Raw genomic sequence first — 15,743 nt, 5'->3', positions numbered from 1 at the left:
TAACTCCAGCATCCCTTCAGTGAGACGGGATAGACAGAGACTGGAGAGCTGCCTGAAAGATCAAAGGTCGGCTTGACTCGAGTACACAGCAAAACAGAAACAGTGAGAGAGACGGTACCTCCGAACAAGGTGGGAGAAAACTGACCTCCGAACATTGTCCTCTGGTTTCCCATCCCTATGCGCCATACATACAAACACTGACGACAACCAAAATAACAAAAAAGTGAGGTTTGGTTTTGTAATTTCAGTATTTTCCCTCTAAATGATAGCTGAAAGGGTTGCAGGGTTCTAAAAGATTTCTAGCTACTTAAGTAACCATTGCCGTCTGAGTCCCAATAAATGAAATGCAAAATTGGAGTCGCTGTAACATTTTTGTTTATTCTGATTTTGATATACAAAGATGTGCTGAGATTCTACTTTAAAATATGACTACTTGTGGGGTTTGTTTTGTTTTGTTTTTTAAGGTTTTTAGTCCCTTAGAACAAAGAATATACTTGCATGGTTCAAAACCAAAAAAAAAAAGTGTCTCTATTGAGAAATACCACACCCACTCTTGTATCTTCTAGGCTGCTCCTTACCATTTCCCAGCAAGTAATCACATCCTTAGTTGAGCGACATTCCCGGTGTTTCTTTGTTCTTGTTTCTCCTGTATTTCTTGTACATACGGTCATTTTGTGCTTAACAGTATAATCAAGTTGTCTTGAGTTGCGATTATTTGAATGCAACTTTTGTGTATCTGGCAAAAAAAAAAATAATACCCTTCAGTAAATTTGCATAATTAAAAAATCTTTACATGCCTTATTACCTTGCTTCAATTTAAATTCAGTGAACATTACACTTTCCTTTAGGAAAACAAACATAGTGTTCTTTGTGTCAGAAAAGTGGTATGGGGGTGAGCCAACTCCTGGTGGCAAGGACAAAAGCTTTTTTTCTCCTTTTGTTCCATTATCTCAGTACTAACACATTTCACAAAGTAGTCACTTCCTTCCCTATCAAAGACCTATCAAAGAAACAGCTCCAAATTCAAAGCACCCTAATTTTAGAAATTAAAACTACCTTAGACTGACCAGTCTCTTCTTCCTGAGTTTGGATATAACTCGAGCAGCTGCCTCTAGCTCCTGACACCAGGACCTCCCGGCCCTGACGAGCTGCGTTATTTATTGAACTTCGAACAGACATACCCTGATCCCCCAACAACCTCTCCAAAACCCTAAAAGCAAAGACACAACCCCTTTCTTTAATCCGTTGAGTAATTACTGTGTCTGGTATAATGAGCATCAACTAACTTGGTAAGTTGGTTTTTTTAGTGTTCGTGTCAGTTTTCCGTTAGAGTAACAAGCACCCAAGACAATCCACTGGTGTTGGAGAATGGCTTGTTTTGGGCACGAAGTTTTAGACGTCTAAGTCTGTGGTCAGGCGGAGTCACTGTGGTCAGGCCTGTGGTAGGGCGGTGCATGTTGGCAGGGAGTGTGCAGTGGAGCCATACTCTACAGACGACTCATGGCTGAGATAAAACACAGCAGGCAGAAAGAGTGGAGAGTACTGGTCCCCTTCAAGAGCATGCATCTAATGACTGGAAGACCTATCATGAAAGTTTTCACAAGCTGTCAACATGATGCTGGGACAAGCCTTAAACACTCTGGCCTTTGATGGACTTCCAGATGCAAATCTCAAAGCTTCATAGTAGAACGCTCCGTATAAGCTAAGTACTTGGTATGTGTTTGTTAAACTTAGTTGACATAAATGCATTTCGGATTTCATTAAAGAACTGAGTTGGTCATGTATACAAGGTGTGTCTGAAGATACTTTTTTAAAATGCTTATTTTTAATAATGAGTGTGGGGGAAATATGAATTAAAAAAAAACATTTCTGGAGCCAAACTGTCTCATAACTAATCCCTGAACTTGGGAGGCAGGAAGACTGTCATGATTTTGAGGTCAGCCTGCACTGCATAATGAGTGAGACCGTGTTTCAAATAAACAAAAATAAACCAGACAGAAACCAAAACTGTTTCTGTAGCAGAAAACAGACATTTATGGGTCCTGACTCATCCCCCTCCCCCAACAAGGAAAGGACCCAACTCTCAGCTAAAGTCACAACATTCTAGCCTTTGTCACATGACAGCTTTCTACAAGCCTAAAATGGTCATAGTATGGTGGGGAAGAGACATTAGCACACTTGCCCACTCTCCCTGTTTTGACAAAACTGTGCATAAATCTACATCCATTTTCCTTTACCACTTTCTGTCTTAAGATTTCTTTAGAATTTAGGAAAAATAAGTGTTTGTTTATGGTCACTAAATCTGTACCTATCATTGTAATAGGAACACATTATTCTAGCTGAATAAACATGGAAATTTCCAAAACTCCCACACATCATTTCTGTTTATTATTGAGACAGGGTTTCCTGTGTCTATTTACATAGCTATAATTTTTCATTGTTAAATGTAACCATTCGTTGTTAAAACAAGTCACAGGCATTGCTTTTCAGGATACAAGTTATTAAACACCACCATCAAAGGTATAATTTTTTTTTAAAAAGTCTGTATTTGTGCAGTGTGTGTGTGTGTGTGTGTGAGTGTGAGTGTGTGTGAGTGTGTGTGAGAGTGTGTGAGTGTGTGTGTATGTGTTTACTGGTGCCCACTAAGGTCTGAGGAGGGCAACACAGTCCCCTGAACTGGAGTTTCATCCCTTGCAAGAAGAGCAAGTACTCCTAACCTTTGAGCGATCTCTCCAGCCTAAAGATGTTATTCTTTCAAAATGTAAAGAAATAGTACTTTAGACTGAGACTGAGCCCAGCTGATTCAAGTTTCTATATAGTCAGGTGTGGCGTTGCACACTTTTAATCACAGCACTTGGGAGGCAGAATTCCAGACCAGCTTTGTTCTGTAGTCTCTTTGTCTTGGAAAAAAAAAAAAAAAAGAAGTTTCTATACTCCAATAGAGTTCTCCTTTCTATGAATAGGGCCACAAATGATTACAAACTAAACACAGTATGATCCATTAGGTAATGCCATTATAATATACATATCTATTCTGCAGTAAAATTGTACATATAATTTGACACACGTTTCCAAGATCTTTCCGTTTCTCTGGCCAAGTTTGGCAGGTCGCCGGTGGAATAGCTGAAATCCACTTGTAGGTTGCAGCAGCCTCTAAAGCTCTGATTAGGCAACAATGTCTCACAGAACCAGCTCACCCGGTGGGAATAACCACGCCACCAACCACAAGCTCTGTAATTACTGGCAACACAGCTTTCAGAAAAAGACACAGAGTATATGATTCAAGACTGAGCACGTTTGTGACAAAATTGCCCTTTGCAGAGGTGTTTGCTGCTGAGCTAAAATATAAGATCCACGCAGAGGCCCCTTCGAGCGTAGGTGATGAAAACTATATCTATTGTGGGAGATTAAGGACCAGTCTATTAAAACCAGAGTGAATGACAAAAGCAGAGTGGAGAATAGAACAGGCAGAACTATTCCAATTCGCTTTAGTGGACTGCAGAAATTATACAACGACATGATTTAACTTGAGAAGTTTTAAAGGTAGAATAGTATAGGATCTAATAACCGAAACACAGTCTACACGTTCTGGCATCCTAGAATATGAGACAAGGCTTCTGCCAATACTGGGAAAGGAACATTTATGTATGGAACACCTGATATGTAAGAAGTCATCTTTCAGACAAGAGACCATTTAAGGACTCCTAAACGAGGATGGCGGAATTGGCCTTGTAGCTCAAAATAGCACGTTACTCGGATTCCAAGTAAATAAAAAATATACTCAATACGTGGAAGGGAGGGGCAGGTAAAAAAAAAAAAAGGGAAGAAGGTAGCAATAAGAAAAAGGTACATTAAAAAAAATTCTAAAACATATAACCATATTTTTTCAAAGTAAAACTCTTCAACTTCGCGGCTTAGAACTAATAAAAACTCAGGAATGAAATCTCCTGGATACAGACAAACTTTAGTCGTGGAATACAAGCGAGTCCCTTAACATCCGAAAACACGTGGCGGGGGAGGGGAGCTGAAGGCTGAACCAAGGACTCCCACTCCCATCAGCCCCTTCGGCAGCCAAGCGTAGCTGTGGAGGGCGAGCCGACACCTAGCACGCCGGGGATTGTAGTCTTCTCCCGGCACCTCCCCGTGGGTTTGCGACGTTTAGCGACTGTGGCGCCTGCGCGCGCTGGGCCGGCGGGGCTGGGGCCGTGGCGGCTCGTGCCGGGTGATGCTAGGCGTATCCCTGGGCGCCAGGCTGTTGCGGGGCGTGGGTGGTAGGCGCGGGCAGTTCGGGGCGCGAGGTGTCAGCGAAGGTAGCGCAGCCATGGCGGCAGGGGAGAGCATGGCTCAGCGAATGGTCTGGGTGGACCTGGAGGTGAGAGTGTGGCCGGGCTGGGAGGGTGCGGGGAGGCGAGCGCATATTCGCGCGTGGGACCGAGGGACTCCCCTGTCCGGGAAGCAGCAGGGATCTGGGTGTCAGGTGCGACAGGTGAGCACGGCCCCAGGAGCCCCGAGCTAGGAGTTGTGCGAGGTTCTGGGACTGTGCTGAACTGTGGGGTTTCTTTCCATCTGGGTGGAGCCATCCATGTGTCTTCCCTCTCCCTAGCCTCGACCTCCACCCATATGTGAATCTGTGTAACGCTTTAGTGTCTCTGAGTTCAGGATCGTGGATGGGAGTGGGGGCAGCGACTCTGAGCCCTGCTCCGTCCCCACCTCCTAGCCTTAAAAGACTAGGTTGCTTAAGCGAGGACTCAGGAGATGACTCAGCCTTACCCCTCATTCCATAAAAGAGAAAATTGAGGCCCCATTGGAAGATTCAAGTTACTCAAAGTCCACCGGGAACAGAACCCTTTTTAGTTTTAACGCAATCATACCTAGGCCTCTCTTGTGCCCCAGTTTTCTCCTTATGAACTGAGTTTAGTTGTTAACTTTTTTTATTGGGAAAACTTAGGAAACCTTTGTAAACCTCAGAGAGGTAACGTTAGTGAGCTTACTTTTCTGGAATCAAGTGCTGTCTGTATTCGTCCTGCTTACTTTGCATCTGTTCCCGGGACAAACATAGTGTTTGACAGTAGCGGGCCCGCAGTAAGTGCTTTAGCAGTCTCCGAGCACTCAGAACTTAGTGCTCTGAGTACTGTCCAGAAACACCATTACTGATCAGAGAATGTAAGCTGGGCATGCACAAAGGAATCTCTTATTAAATAAACTTGGGCAGAAGAGGTTAAAAAAGAAAAAGATCATTTCATGTACTATGTGCCTGTTTATTTGTGTTTTGCAGATGACAGGATTGGACATTGAGAAGGATCAGATTATTGAGATGGCTTGTCTGATAACTGACTCTGACCTTAACATTTTGGCTGAAGTAGGTGATGCCTTGTAAATACATTTATACCACTTAAAGGGCAGTGGGGATCTAAAGGTGCCTTCTTCCGATCTAATTGAGAGATTTAGCAGATTGAAGCCCATGTAGGTTAAGGCCATCTGGGTGGAGCCATCCATGTGTCTTCTCTCTCGACCTCCACCCAGATATACCAGGTCAATGTAATATAACACGTTAGAGTTGGTACTGGAATCAACATAATCCACTTCATAACCGGATTAAGTTTTTAGTTGAAATTTATACACACACGCACACGCACCCAGGGCTACAATGTATTCTTAGTCCTCCTGATGATAGGTAGGCTCTGTTAATGATGATCATTTTATACCTGAAGACATTGGGTTACAAGAGATTCGGGGGACTTGCTCAAGAGCATTTGGCTAGGTACTGGGGAAGCTGGGTTAAACTACTCTCTAGACCCAGGCAGTCTCAAGCGGTCCCACCAGTATTCAGCCAGCTGTGTCCCCATCATGCTTGGTGTCCTCTGCCAGAGTTTCCTATCTTTATGTCCCAACTTCGGCTTTAATTCCATATATAAGTCACCCCTTCACCACGCCATAGGGGATTAGTTCCAGGATTTCCTCTGTAGGGACCAAAATCTCATTGACCTGTGTCCTCGAACGGGATGCAGTGTTTCTCATGTATTTTGAGTCACCTCTAGATTGCTGTTGTCATTCCCGTGTGTGGAAGTATTGTTTACATCAGGTTGCTGAGGGAATGCTAAGGAAAAAAAAAAAGTATCTGCATGTGTTCCTTACAGACCGATGATGCTTCCGCCTGAGCTGGTCCACTCCTCACAGATGACACCCATTGTTCCAGGTGGCTGATGGCCTCTTCAGCTAGACCGTGTGGTTCCTGCACATTGGCATGAGGGTTTTAGAACGTCCATAAACACACTTTTAGAATGTGTTCTCGTGGTGATTTTTATCAGCCACGATAACCCTCTGTGTAAGCTGCTTTTAACGGAAACCTTTAGCAGAACAAAGTACAATAGACCCATTGGCGTTTGCATTTAAGCTCTCCTGAAACATTTTAAAAGAGGACATTTCCTGATCTTGATACTGCTGTTCAAAAGATGCAATCCCTAACCTTGATAGCATCCGAAGTCATTAAAAAACAAAATAGGCCAGGCACACATCTTTGATCCTAGCACTTGGGAGACCAGCTTGGTCTATATGGCTCGTTCCAGGCCAGCCGGAGTGACATGGTGAGATGGAGAGATGGCTCAGCAGTGGACGCATGTACTACTCAGTCATGAAGACAAAGAGTTTGTGTCCTAGTGCCCAGGTCTCACAAGCCCCCAAACCGCCAGCTCTAAGGACTTGATGGCTCCTGACCTCCATGTGTCTGCCATGTCAGACACACGCATACACATAGAAATCAAAAGAAACAACAGCAAAACCTGTAGAGATGGAGCAGGTGTGCCTGTGGAGAGGAGAGTCTAGTTAAGAAATTAGGTTCTCAGAGCGCAAGCTTGGTGGACACTGCAGCTGCAGACATTTCCTGTTTGCAGTTAGGACTTCTTTTTAGTCCCCGGGTAAGCAAAAGGACCTTTTAAGCCCCGGAGAAGGCGTTTTTTAGCTGGACACGATGTCATGCACCTTGCATCTTAGCACTTTAGAAGGCAGAAGCAGGGTGATCAATGATAATTTTGAGTCCAGGTCAATTGGCAGAGTAAGTTCCAGGTCATCTTGGGGCTATACAGTGAGACTCTGTCTGAAAACAGCAGCAAAACCTAAAAAAAAAAAAAAAAAATTAGACATGAATTCCCATCTTGTGGTAGCATCAGGCTTCTCATCTGCTTGAGAACCATGAGACTATTTCTTACATTTTCTTACAACAGTTTCCCATGGAAATCAAGCCCTGAGCTTTCAGTTTACCTATTTATTTTTCTGACTTGGGAGTTTTTGGTGAAGAACGGTCAAGTGTCTTTGTATCAGTCCTGCTTACTCTTGGCCAAGGAAGTGTTTTCCTTTAGACTCTGGACGACCCGACATGCGGTTTAATGGATCAGTTGGTTGATGTGTGCCCGGGGAACTTGGGTATGTGTCCGTACAGTTGCTCATGAATAGGGTATTTGTGTAAAGGCTTAAGTCACGTGAGGATAAGGGCGTTAAGAAAAATACTTAAGGGATGTCAGGGGCACGGGAAGTATGTTTTGTTCTCATGGGAGAGTCTGAGGAAGATGTTTGCTGGTAGAAGCATCCTGCTTGGCAAACTTAATTCGGAGTCTTAGTTTGCTAAAGGGCAGGCTAGAAGAGGTCAGTAGATTCATAGTGTGTGGTTCTGTTCTTCCATTTTTTTTTTCTTTTAGACGTAGCTTTTATTTCTGCACCAAGATTGTGGACGTCTGTTTTTGTACTTGGCTACAATTCAGTGTTCGACAGCTGTCCTGTTCTAGTACAGTTCTAGACTGGCTGTAGAGTTTACGCTGTAGCGGCTCAGTGGGATAGGCAGAGGCGCTTACTGACTGCCAAGCCTGACAACGTGATCCTTAGGAGGTACACACACACACACACACACACACACACACACACACACACACACACAGAGAGAGAGAGAGAGAGAGAGAGAGAGCAATGTGTTGCACTTACATTCTTGCATATAAATAAGAACAATAAAAGTTTAGGAACAGAGTAGAAGATGCGTTGATTATCTATTGATTATCTATAGGCTTGCATGCCTTTCACTGATTGGAGTCTGTGTTTGCCACCTTACCGTAGGTCGTAATTCCTGGCAGTAAGTCGCAGGTACTCTCGGTAGAGAGTTCAGGCGACTGTAATTTCTCGCATTCTGTCAGCACATGATAAGGAAAGGTAGACTTTCTCGTGGCCTCTGCCTTTTAAGGCAAAACAAGAATCATTTGCTTAGCTCCACTCGTTAGGCCCCCTCACAGACTCCTAGTTTTCTTACCTGGGCCAGAGGGCTGGGCAGCTGGCTCAGTGGGCAGAGAGGCCCTTGCCACCAACACTGACGGCCTGAGATAGGTATCAGAACCTGCTTGGTGGATGGAAAGAGCTGACCCCCACAGTTGTTCTGTTACTGTGTTCGAGGGGCCGTGGGCCTCGGGGTGGGGGGAGGGGGGTGCACAGATAAAATTGAAGGGCTAGAGAGATGGCTCGGTAGTTAAGGTAGTATACTGCTCTTATAGAGGGACCAGAGTTCAGTTCCCAGCACACATGTCGGGCAGCTCCACGGCTGTCTGTAACTCCATCTGTCCGTGCTCTGTGGCCTTCAAGGACACCAGCATGCATGTACACAGGCACACAAGAATATACATAACTAAAAATAAAAAAGTTGTTTGTTTTTTTATTTAAAGAAATAAGTAAATTGAACTGAAAATTTGAGGGCCATCTTCTCTTTAGAGATTACTGTTATTTCCGTAAAAACATTTCCTTTTAAAATATAAAGCTACTAAAAACAACAGTGTAAGTTTATACGCCACACACATATAGCAGTCTGCTGCGAGTCTTTGATCCCCCTCCTCAGCCTTCTCTTCTTTAGAAGCTTCTGTGTTTTCTTCACGCTTTGTATACAAATACAAACGGGTATTTAAAATGGCGTGTGAGCTGAGAGCCCCGACCGAGTTAAGATCACCACACCTAAACCAGAAGCTAGCCTGCCAGTGTGCATGTGTAATCCCAGTCCCAGAGAAGTAGAAATGGATGACCCTTTGGGGGCTAGCTAGCCCAGTCGGCAAGCCCTCGTTCCCAGGCAGATAGCTCCTGAGGAAGAACATCGCAGAAGAAGGTTGTCCTCTGAGCTCACACGCACGTGCACAGATGCCCCTCTCCCCGTACACTCATGAATAAACACAATTTGAAAGTAGGGTTATTTCTGTTGACTTTTTTGAGACAGGGTCGCACTCTGGAGCTCTGGCTGGCCTGGAGCTTGCTATGTTGACTGCCCTCAACTTCAAAGAGATCCGTATTGGGCTCAGCTTCTCGAGGGCAGTGATTAAAGGTGTACACCACCATGCCGAGCTTCTGTTGGTTCTCGATGACTTAATGGCTTTTCCCACCTACAGGGTCCCAACCTGATTATCAAACAGCCGGATGAGTTGCTGGACAGCATGTCAGATTGGTGCAAGGAGCATCATGGGAAGGTAACATTACCAAATAACAAGATTGCTGCTTTGGGGATTGGTCACAAGCTTGTTGCTTCCCACATCTGACTCCTGTGGCCTTGGTGGATGGTGTTATAAAAGGGTTAGAGGACGGTGGCTTAGGCCCGCCGCTTGCTTGCTCTCTTTTCACTCTGGGACCTCTCGAGATCACCTTCTCCTGAATGCCCTCTTTTTTCCTGTCTTCTACATTCAGTCTGTCGCGAGCGCATTGTGGAGTTCCGAGTGTTACTCAAGTCAGTCTTTTGGATAAGGTTAGACCTCAACCCGCAGAGAAGGGGGACTACCGCCCTCCTGTTGGGAGCTGTTTCTTGCCCGAGGTTCTATCCTTGGACTCTTGAGCGCCATCTTTCCTGACTGTGGAAATGATATTAACGAATCAGGAACATAACTTAATTCGGTTTGGCTTCTTTAAGACACGAAATCGTGGTGTCCAAGATGGCAGTTTCAGTTCAAACTCGAACCCTCTCCTTACCCCCCCGCAAGAGCGGCCCAGCTGTGGCTAACATTTGCCTGTTTTAGAAGTGAAGTTTCATTTCTGGATACCTTTGAAAACTGACTTCATATGTTTGTGGTGGGGGCCGGGGATTCTCTCTTGCAGTCTGGTCTTACCAAGGCCGTGAAGGAGAGTACAGTTACACTGCAGCAGGCAGAGTATGAATTTCTGTCCTTTGTACGACAGCAGACTCCTCCGGGGCTCTGTCCACTTGCAGGTAAAATCCAATCCTATGTCTATCTCGTAGATAGCCTTCTATAGTAGTGGTTCAAGAAACTGAAGTTCCAGACAGACCAGCTGAGGCCGTCCCTGCCTTCCACTCACCTGATTCGGAATACTCGTCCGCTTTTGTGTATCGGTGACAAGGCTCGGAACTCGATCTGAGAAACACATATGAACTCAGCAGGCCCCCCCCCCATGTTTTTATTATGGAAAAAACAAAACAAAACAAAACAAAACAAAAAAACGCCAGATGCACAGAAAGGTTGAGTTTGGTCATCGTTAATCTCTGCCGCCTTGGTGTCCCCTTATATTTTTCTTGCTGCTTTTGGACACTTGAAAACAAACTGTTGGCCCTGACGTACTCCTCCCTAAAGTCTGTCTCAAGCAGCTCCGGAGAGTAAGGGCGTTTTCTTACATGACACAGCATCATTCCGGCATAGGAAATGGTTAATCCCATTTAAGAATATGTGTGGGGCCCAGCCCACGTTTGGAGCACCCTAAAGTGTCTGTTTTTGAACCCAAAGTTAGTCGCTGCTCATATATATTTTATCCGGTTATTTCGTCTCTGGTTGGTTAGTCTAAAGTCATTCACCTACCTTTTTTTTTTTTTTTTTCCCCTTCCCATGACACTGACTTTCTAAAGAGACCAGGTCTATTACAGTGGGATTTTTAAAGGGTTGACGTTGTCAGAGGGAAGGGGATGTTCTATGGGATGTGCTCGCATCTCTGTATGAAAATTAATATGGTAACTAACATTTTAAATACAAGGAAAAGTTTTGGCATTACACACGAGAGCGTATATTGTATGGGTTTTTCTTTTTCTCCTTAGCCAATGCAGCTGATGTCTATTTTAAAGTTCTCACTTAAAAAACCCAGTGTTTCTAATATAAATCACTGTGTGAAAGCATGAATGCAGATGTGACTTGTCAAAAAATATTGGAATGTAAAATAAAGGTTTATCTACTGTACGGTTCAGTAAAGTTTTTAGCGCTAGCAGTGTGGATTCTGTGATACTGGGACCAAGGTTGCACATCCAGTAAGAACTTGAAAAGCAACAGATTTAAACTCTTGCAGTACACAGAGTGCTAGACGCTCATTCTGCCCACGAGAGGCCCCTTCCGGGTTTGCTGTGAGCTAGACTGAGAACCTGCTGGGGGAATCCGTATTGGTAACTACCCTGAAGTCCCCAGACTTGATGGAGACATCTAGAGATGCTTTTTAGGAACTGTCTGGGGGGAAGAAAGAGTTGACTTCCATTTCAAGTGTGCTCTATGAATGTCTGTATCGTTCTGTTAGAAATGCACAGACGCGGTATGCTTCGTGTCTTTCTAGGGAACTCAGTTCATGCAGATAAGAAGTTTCTTGACAAACACATGCCCCAGTTCATGAAACATCTTCACTATAGGATAATTGATGTGAGCACTGTTAAAGAGCTGTGCAGGTAAGGGCTATATTTAGGATCCATTATGTCGCCTCACGTAGCATGTTTCAGTTGAGAACTTGCAGAAAACAGTCAAGCTAGCATTGAGGGTGCCGAGCGGGTGTTTGTCTTCCTCATTCCAGTCTCTTTTCTACGGCTCTGTATGCATTCTGTGTGGCGAGGTTTGGGAGAATGTCAGAAATCTTCCACGCAGATTTCGTTAAAGCAGAGAATGTGTATGTTGGCCCGCCTGCCGGATGAAAAACTCCTTTGAGTAGCTCAGGGTCTAGTGAGTTGACAGAGGTGTAAAAAACACCTTAAAAATAAACTGCCTGAGGACTTGTGAAACGGGAACTCATGCAGAATAGGAGGGGGCTAGGAGGAGCTTAGTGGGCTGGAGCAGAATGGGGAGTCAGAAAGTTTTATCTGGTACACGGCCTTTTGAATGAGGTTTGAATGAGGAACGAGCATTCCTGAATGCAAGCAGAGATAGGAGGGTGCTACGAAATCGAAAGCTAAGACAAAGCAGGCGCAGGGATGCTGGCATAGAACACAGCTAGTGTGTGTGCCTAGCCTGCAGGAGCCCCAGCACTGCATATTAAAGGGCCTAGTAGTACACATCTGTAACCCCAACCCTGGGGAAGATAGAGACAGGAGGATTGGGAAGCCATCTGGGCTATATGAGACCCCTTCTTTAAGAAAAAGAAAATTCCATGTCGTTTGTTAATGTTGAGGTGGAAAGCTTGAGGTTGGCAAAGGTGAGACCAAGGCTGGACCGTAAAGGGCTTGCGTGCCTGCTCAAGGTGTTTGATTGCGTCCAATAAGGATGCGACTCCTGTGAGAGCGTTTTAATGGAAGAGGGAGAGAAGGTTGTTATCGTCCCGCTTAGAAGGTGACAAGTAAAGTGGGAGGAGGAAAAGAGGCTCATCATCACCTCAGGATGGAACTATGAGTGGGAGAAATGGCCATTGGGTTCTTGGGAGGGATATGTATAAGGTCGGCAGGCATGGCGCCTGATGCTTGGGCGAGGGAGGAAAGAGACAGTGGACGGGGGTCTGTCCAGCTGAAGCAGCTCAGGTTCTTCTTCCAAAGAAGAGGAGAGGCTAAGAGTAAGAGCTGCACCCACGGATGGGAGTGGAGGATGTGTGGTCAGATACAGATAGCGATACAGGTATTCGCTTGTAAGTGTCTAGAGGGTAGGGTGGGGATGCCCAGTAGTTAGATCCCTAGGACAGAAACTGTGAAGGCTGGGTTGGTGTTAGACTCAGGAATTCTCTACACTGGCAGGCTTGTTTAAAGAAGGTACCTAGGGTGAAGAGAGAAAGAGCCTTTCTCCGTTGTCAATGCTTTGGAAGAGGCTGGGGAATGTAGCTCAGTTGGTTAAGTGCCTGCTTAGTGGTGTAGTCCATTTTCCGCCCCTCATGAACCAGGCGAGATGCCCGTTAGGGTACTGTGGCGGTGGAGCTGAGGATCAGGGGGCCAGCCTGAGCTACCTGAGACCCTGTGTCAAGCGAACAGAAACCGTTAGATAAGTGACTTGAAGGTGGTGGCTTGGCGTGCTTGAGATGGCTTCCTGTGAGAGTTTGTAATTTTTACTGTGCATAGACGCTGGTATCCGGAAGATTATGAATTTGCACCGAAGAAGGCTGCTTCTCACAGGTAAGATTGGGGCCTGCCAGGGGTCCGCCAGTGTGACACACGCTCAACCCTGCCCATTCTGACTTCCAAACCATGACCTCTCTTCTCTGGTCTTCCTTACTGGACAAAGGATAAGTCCGAGGAGTGGAAGGAAGGAAAACTTTCTTACATGAGTCCCAAGATTGCTGGTCAGAATTCTCGAATCTGTGCTCAGTCTTTGACCTTTTGGTTTTTGTCGTTTTACCTGTAGTCATGTAGTCCGCTACGTTCTTGAACCTTGGTTTGGAAGTAAGGTGACACAGTTTGTGACCTTTGCCGAAGGACTAGCACTGTTGGTTCTCTCCTCCCAGAGGAGCGCAGGCAGGCGTGGCCACCTGAAGTTAGAACTCCGTAAACTCTTTTCCTGCCTGGATACTTTTGCTCTTCTGGTGCGTCTGTGCTTGCAGCCCCAGGCAAATATCACGTCTCTTAAAATTTGCAGCCGTTCAGAAAGAAGAGCTGACGGGTCAGGGCAGCCTGAGGGAAGCATTTGGTTTCCTGATTTACCTAGCTGATAACACGGAATACCGATTTGCTTAGTTTATTACTCTGGAGTGCACAGTTTGAGACATCACAGAAAGGCCAGTCCCTGAGCTAGAATGGCCTACTGTGTTTACAGGGGTGGACCCAAACAGTAGCATACTAAGCCAGCTCCAGGGCCTTTATCAGAAACAAGGGGTGTGTGTGTGTGTGTGTGTGTGTGTGTGTGTGTCCATGGTACATGTGTGAAGATACAGAGAACAACTTGTAGGAGTCAGTCCTGGGCCTGGGGGTTGAACCCCGGTTGTCAGGCTTGGCAGAGGTGTCTATCCACTGACCCATCTCACCAGCTTCTTTCCAGTTTAGGAGACTGACAGTCACCTACATTGTCCCATCATTATGTCCCTAAGTAGATTTGAAGAAGACTTAACCTCCGTCATACAATAGGCAGACATTTCTACACAAAGAAGTGTGGCCACTCACACAAGATGGTAGACACATTGCAGGTAAACTTATGCCAAGATCGGGCTAGGCTTTGCCTACCGTGGGTCCTAAAAGTACCTTAACTCCAGCACTGACGTTTGTGCAGTGAATTCTCTAGAAGAGGCCCTTAGCCCACCACTGCGTGTTGATTTACTTGCACACCGTTTTTGATAATCACGGTTACCCGATTTCTCAGGCTTCAGCGGCTGAGAAACAGCATGTGGGAGAAGAAAGGCACTTAGGCGGAGGCAGGCTGCCACTGGTCCTAGCACAGATTACCACAAGAGAGGAGGCAGAGCCTGCTTTACGGCTAGGTACTGTATGATCTGGGTAATTGGCGTTCATTAGGACGACTGAGTCAGGAGCTGTGGTGTGTATGTAGGTATATTCTGCTTGAGGGCGTCCCCAGCTATTGCATAGTGGTTCCCGGACTTTGGGTCCTGGGCTGCTGCTGGTAAGTATTCTGTGAATGCGGTTGGTTGCATTGAAGAAATATTGTATGTGTAGTACAGGATCTTCTTAGGAATTCGTAGTACACGCTAAGTTAGTAATGGTTTGCAGAGAGCATTAGAAAGGAAGTGGCTAAAATCCCCTCCATCTTCCACCCACCGCAGCCCCTCTGCCCTGGGGATCTACTTGTACAACGTAAAACAAGCAGCATCCACTCCTCTCCACACCAGCTTGTGGCCGCCGCCTGGCCCCTGGGTGACTTGTAACAAGTCACGATTTTCCATCTCTGGGGTTTGGGACATTTTTTTTTTTTTCAGTGTGGTGTGTTTGCTTGTAGGGCACTGGATGACATTAGCGAAAGCATCAAAGAGCTTCAGTTTTACCGAAATAACATCTTCAAGAAAAAGACAGATGAAAAGAAGAGGAAAATTATAGAAAATGGGGAAAATGAGAAGCCCGTGAGTTGATGCCAGTTCTCAAGCCGCAGAGCCTGGCTCTCAGAAGCCACTTTAGCGTCTCTCTCTCTCTCTCCCGCCGACCACTCGGCACGGCACCTTTTCTAAAGAAAAAAAAAATTCTTTTTTCCAGTTAACTTTGCATCTTCAGACTCCTCAAGCAGACGAGACATCACTATTCCGTTCCTTCTAGTCTGCTGTTTCCGTCGCGAGACGGCGGCGCCTTTGTAAGCTTCAGGCCACGCCCACCCCCCTCAGTCCGTATCTGCACTTGCTTATAGGCCATTCCTTTTGTTTGAATAATAAATAAAGCTAGTTCTATTGAAATGCAACCCTTTTGGTACCGTCTGCTCTTTGATTCATTCAGTTGTTGGGGAAAGGTGTTTTTTAAGTAGTATGGCTAAGGCTTAACTCCTCAAAGTGCAGTTGATGAACTAAACTGTGTTTCGAACAGGGAGCAAACTTACTGTTTTTTCCTTTTGCTTTACGAGAGTAGAGTGAGGACCTAGCTTGTAAGATTTGGGCTCATCACTACCCAGTTAGCTCTGGGCTAGACTAGT

The 15,743-nt window shown here is 45.4% G+C and overlaps 1 protein-coding gene across 1 annotated transcript; it reads left to right on the top strand.

The window, feature by feature from the left end:
- The first annotated feature begins 4,158 nt into the window (after positions 1-4,158).
- Positions 4,159-15,515, top strand: Rexo2 (RNA exonuclease 2). Its single transcript, XM_032909988.1, has 8 exons — positions 4,159-4,372; positions 5,276-5,359; positions 9,405-9,482; positions 10,102-10,213; positions 11,551-11,659; positions 13,244-13,297; positions 15,066-15,186; positions 15,317-15,515. The coding sequence occupies exons 1-8, from the start codon at positions 4,226-4,228 to the stop codon at positions 15,374-15,376; spliced, it is 765 nt and encodes a 254-aa protein (XP_032765879.1). The 5' UTR covers positions 4,159-4,225; the 3' UTR covers positions 15,377-15,515.
- The last annotated feature ends 228 nt before the right edge of the window (positions 15,516-15,743 follow it).

Source organism: Rattus rattus, chromosome 8 (assembly GCF_011064425.1).
Source record: "Rattus rattus isolate New Zealand chromosome 8, Rrattus_CSIRO_v1, whole genome shotgun sequence".
Taxonomy (NCBI): domain Eukaryota; kingdom Metazoa; phylum Chordata; class Mammalia; order Rodentia; family Muridae; genus Rattus; species Rattus rattus.
Note: the sequence above shows the minus strand (reverse complement) of the source record. Positions and strands in the feature narration are given on the sequence as shown.

Excerpts from the sequence above, each read along its gene's own strand:
- Rexo2 (XM_032909988.1), top strand. The coding sequence starts at position 4,226 with ATGCTAGGCGTATCCCTGGGCGCCAGGCTGTTGCGGGGCGTGGGTGGT. Across the intron at positions 5,360-9,404 it reads ACCTTAACATTTTGGCTGAA|GGTCCCAACCTGATTATCAA; the intron begins GTAGGTGATGCC and ends TCCCACCTACAG. Across the intron at positions 9,483-10,101 it reads GCAAGGAGCATCATGGGAAG|TCTGGTCTTACCAAGGCCGT; the intron begins GTAACATTACCA and ends TCTCTCTTGCAG.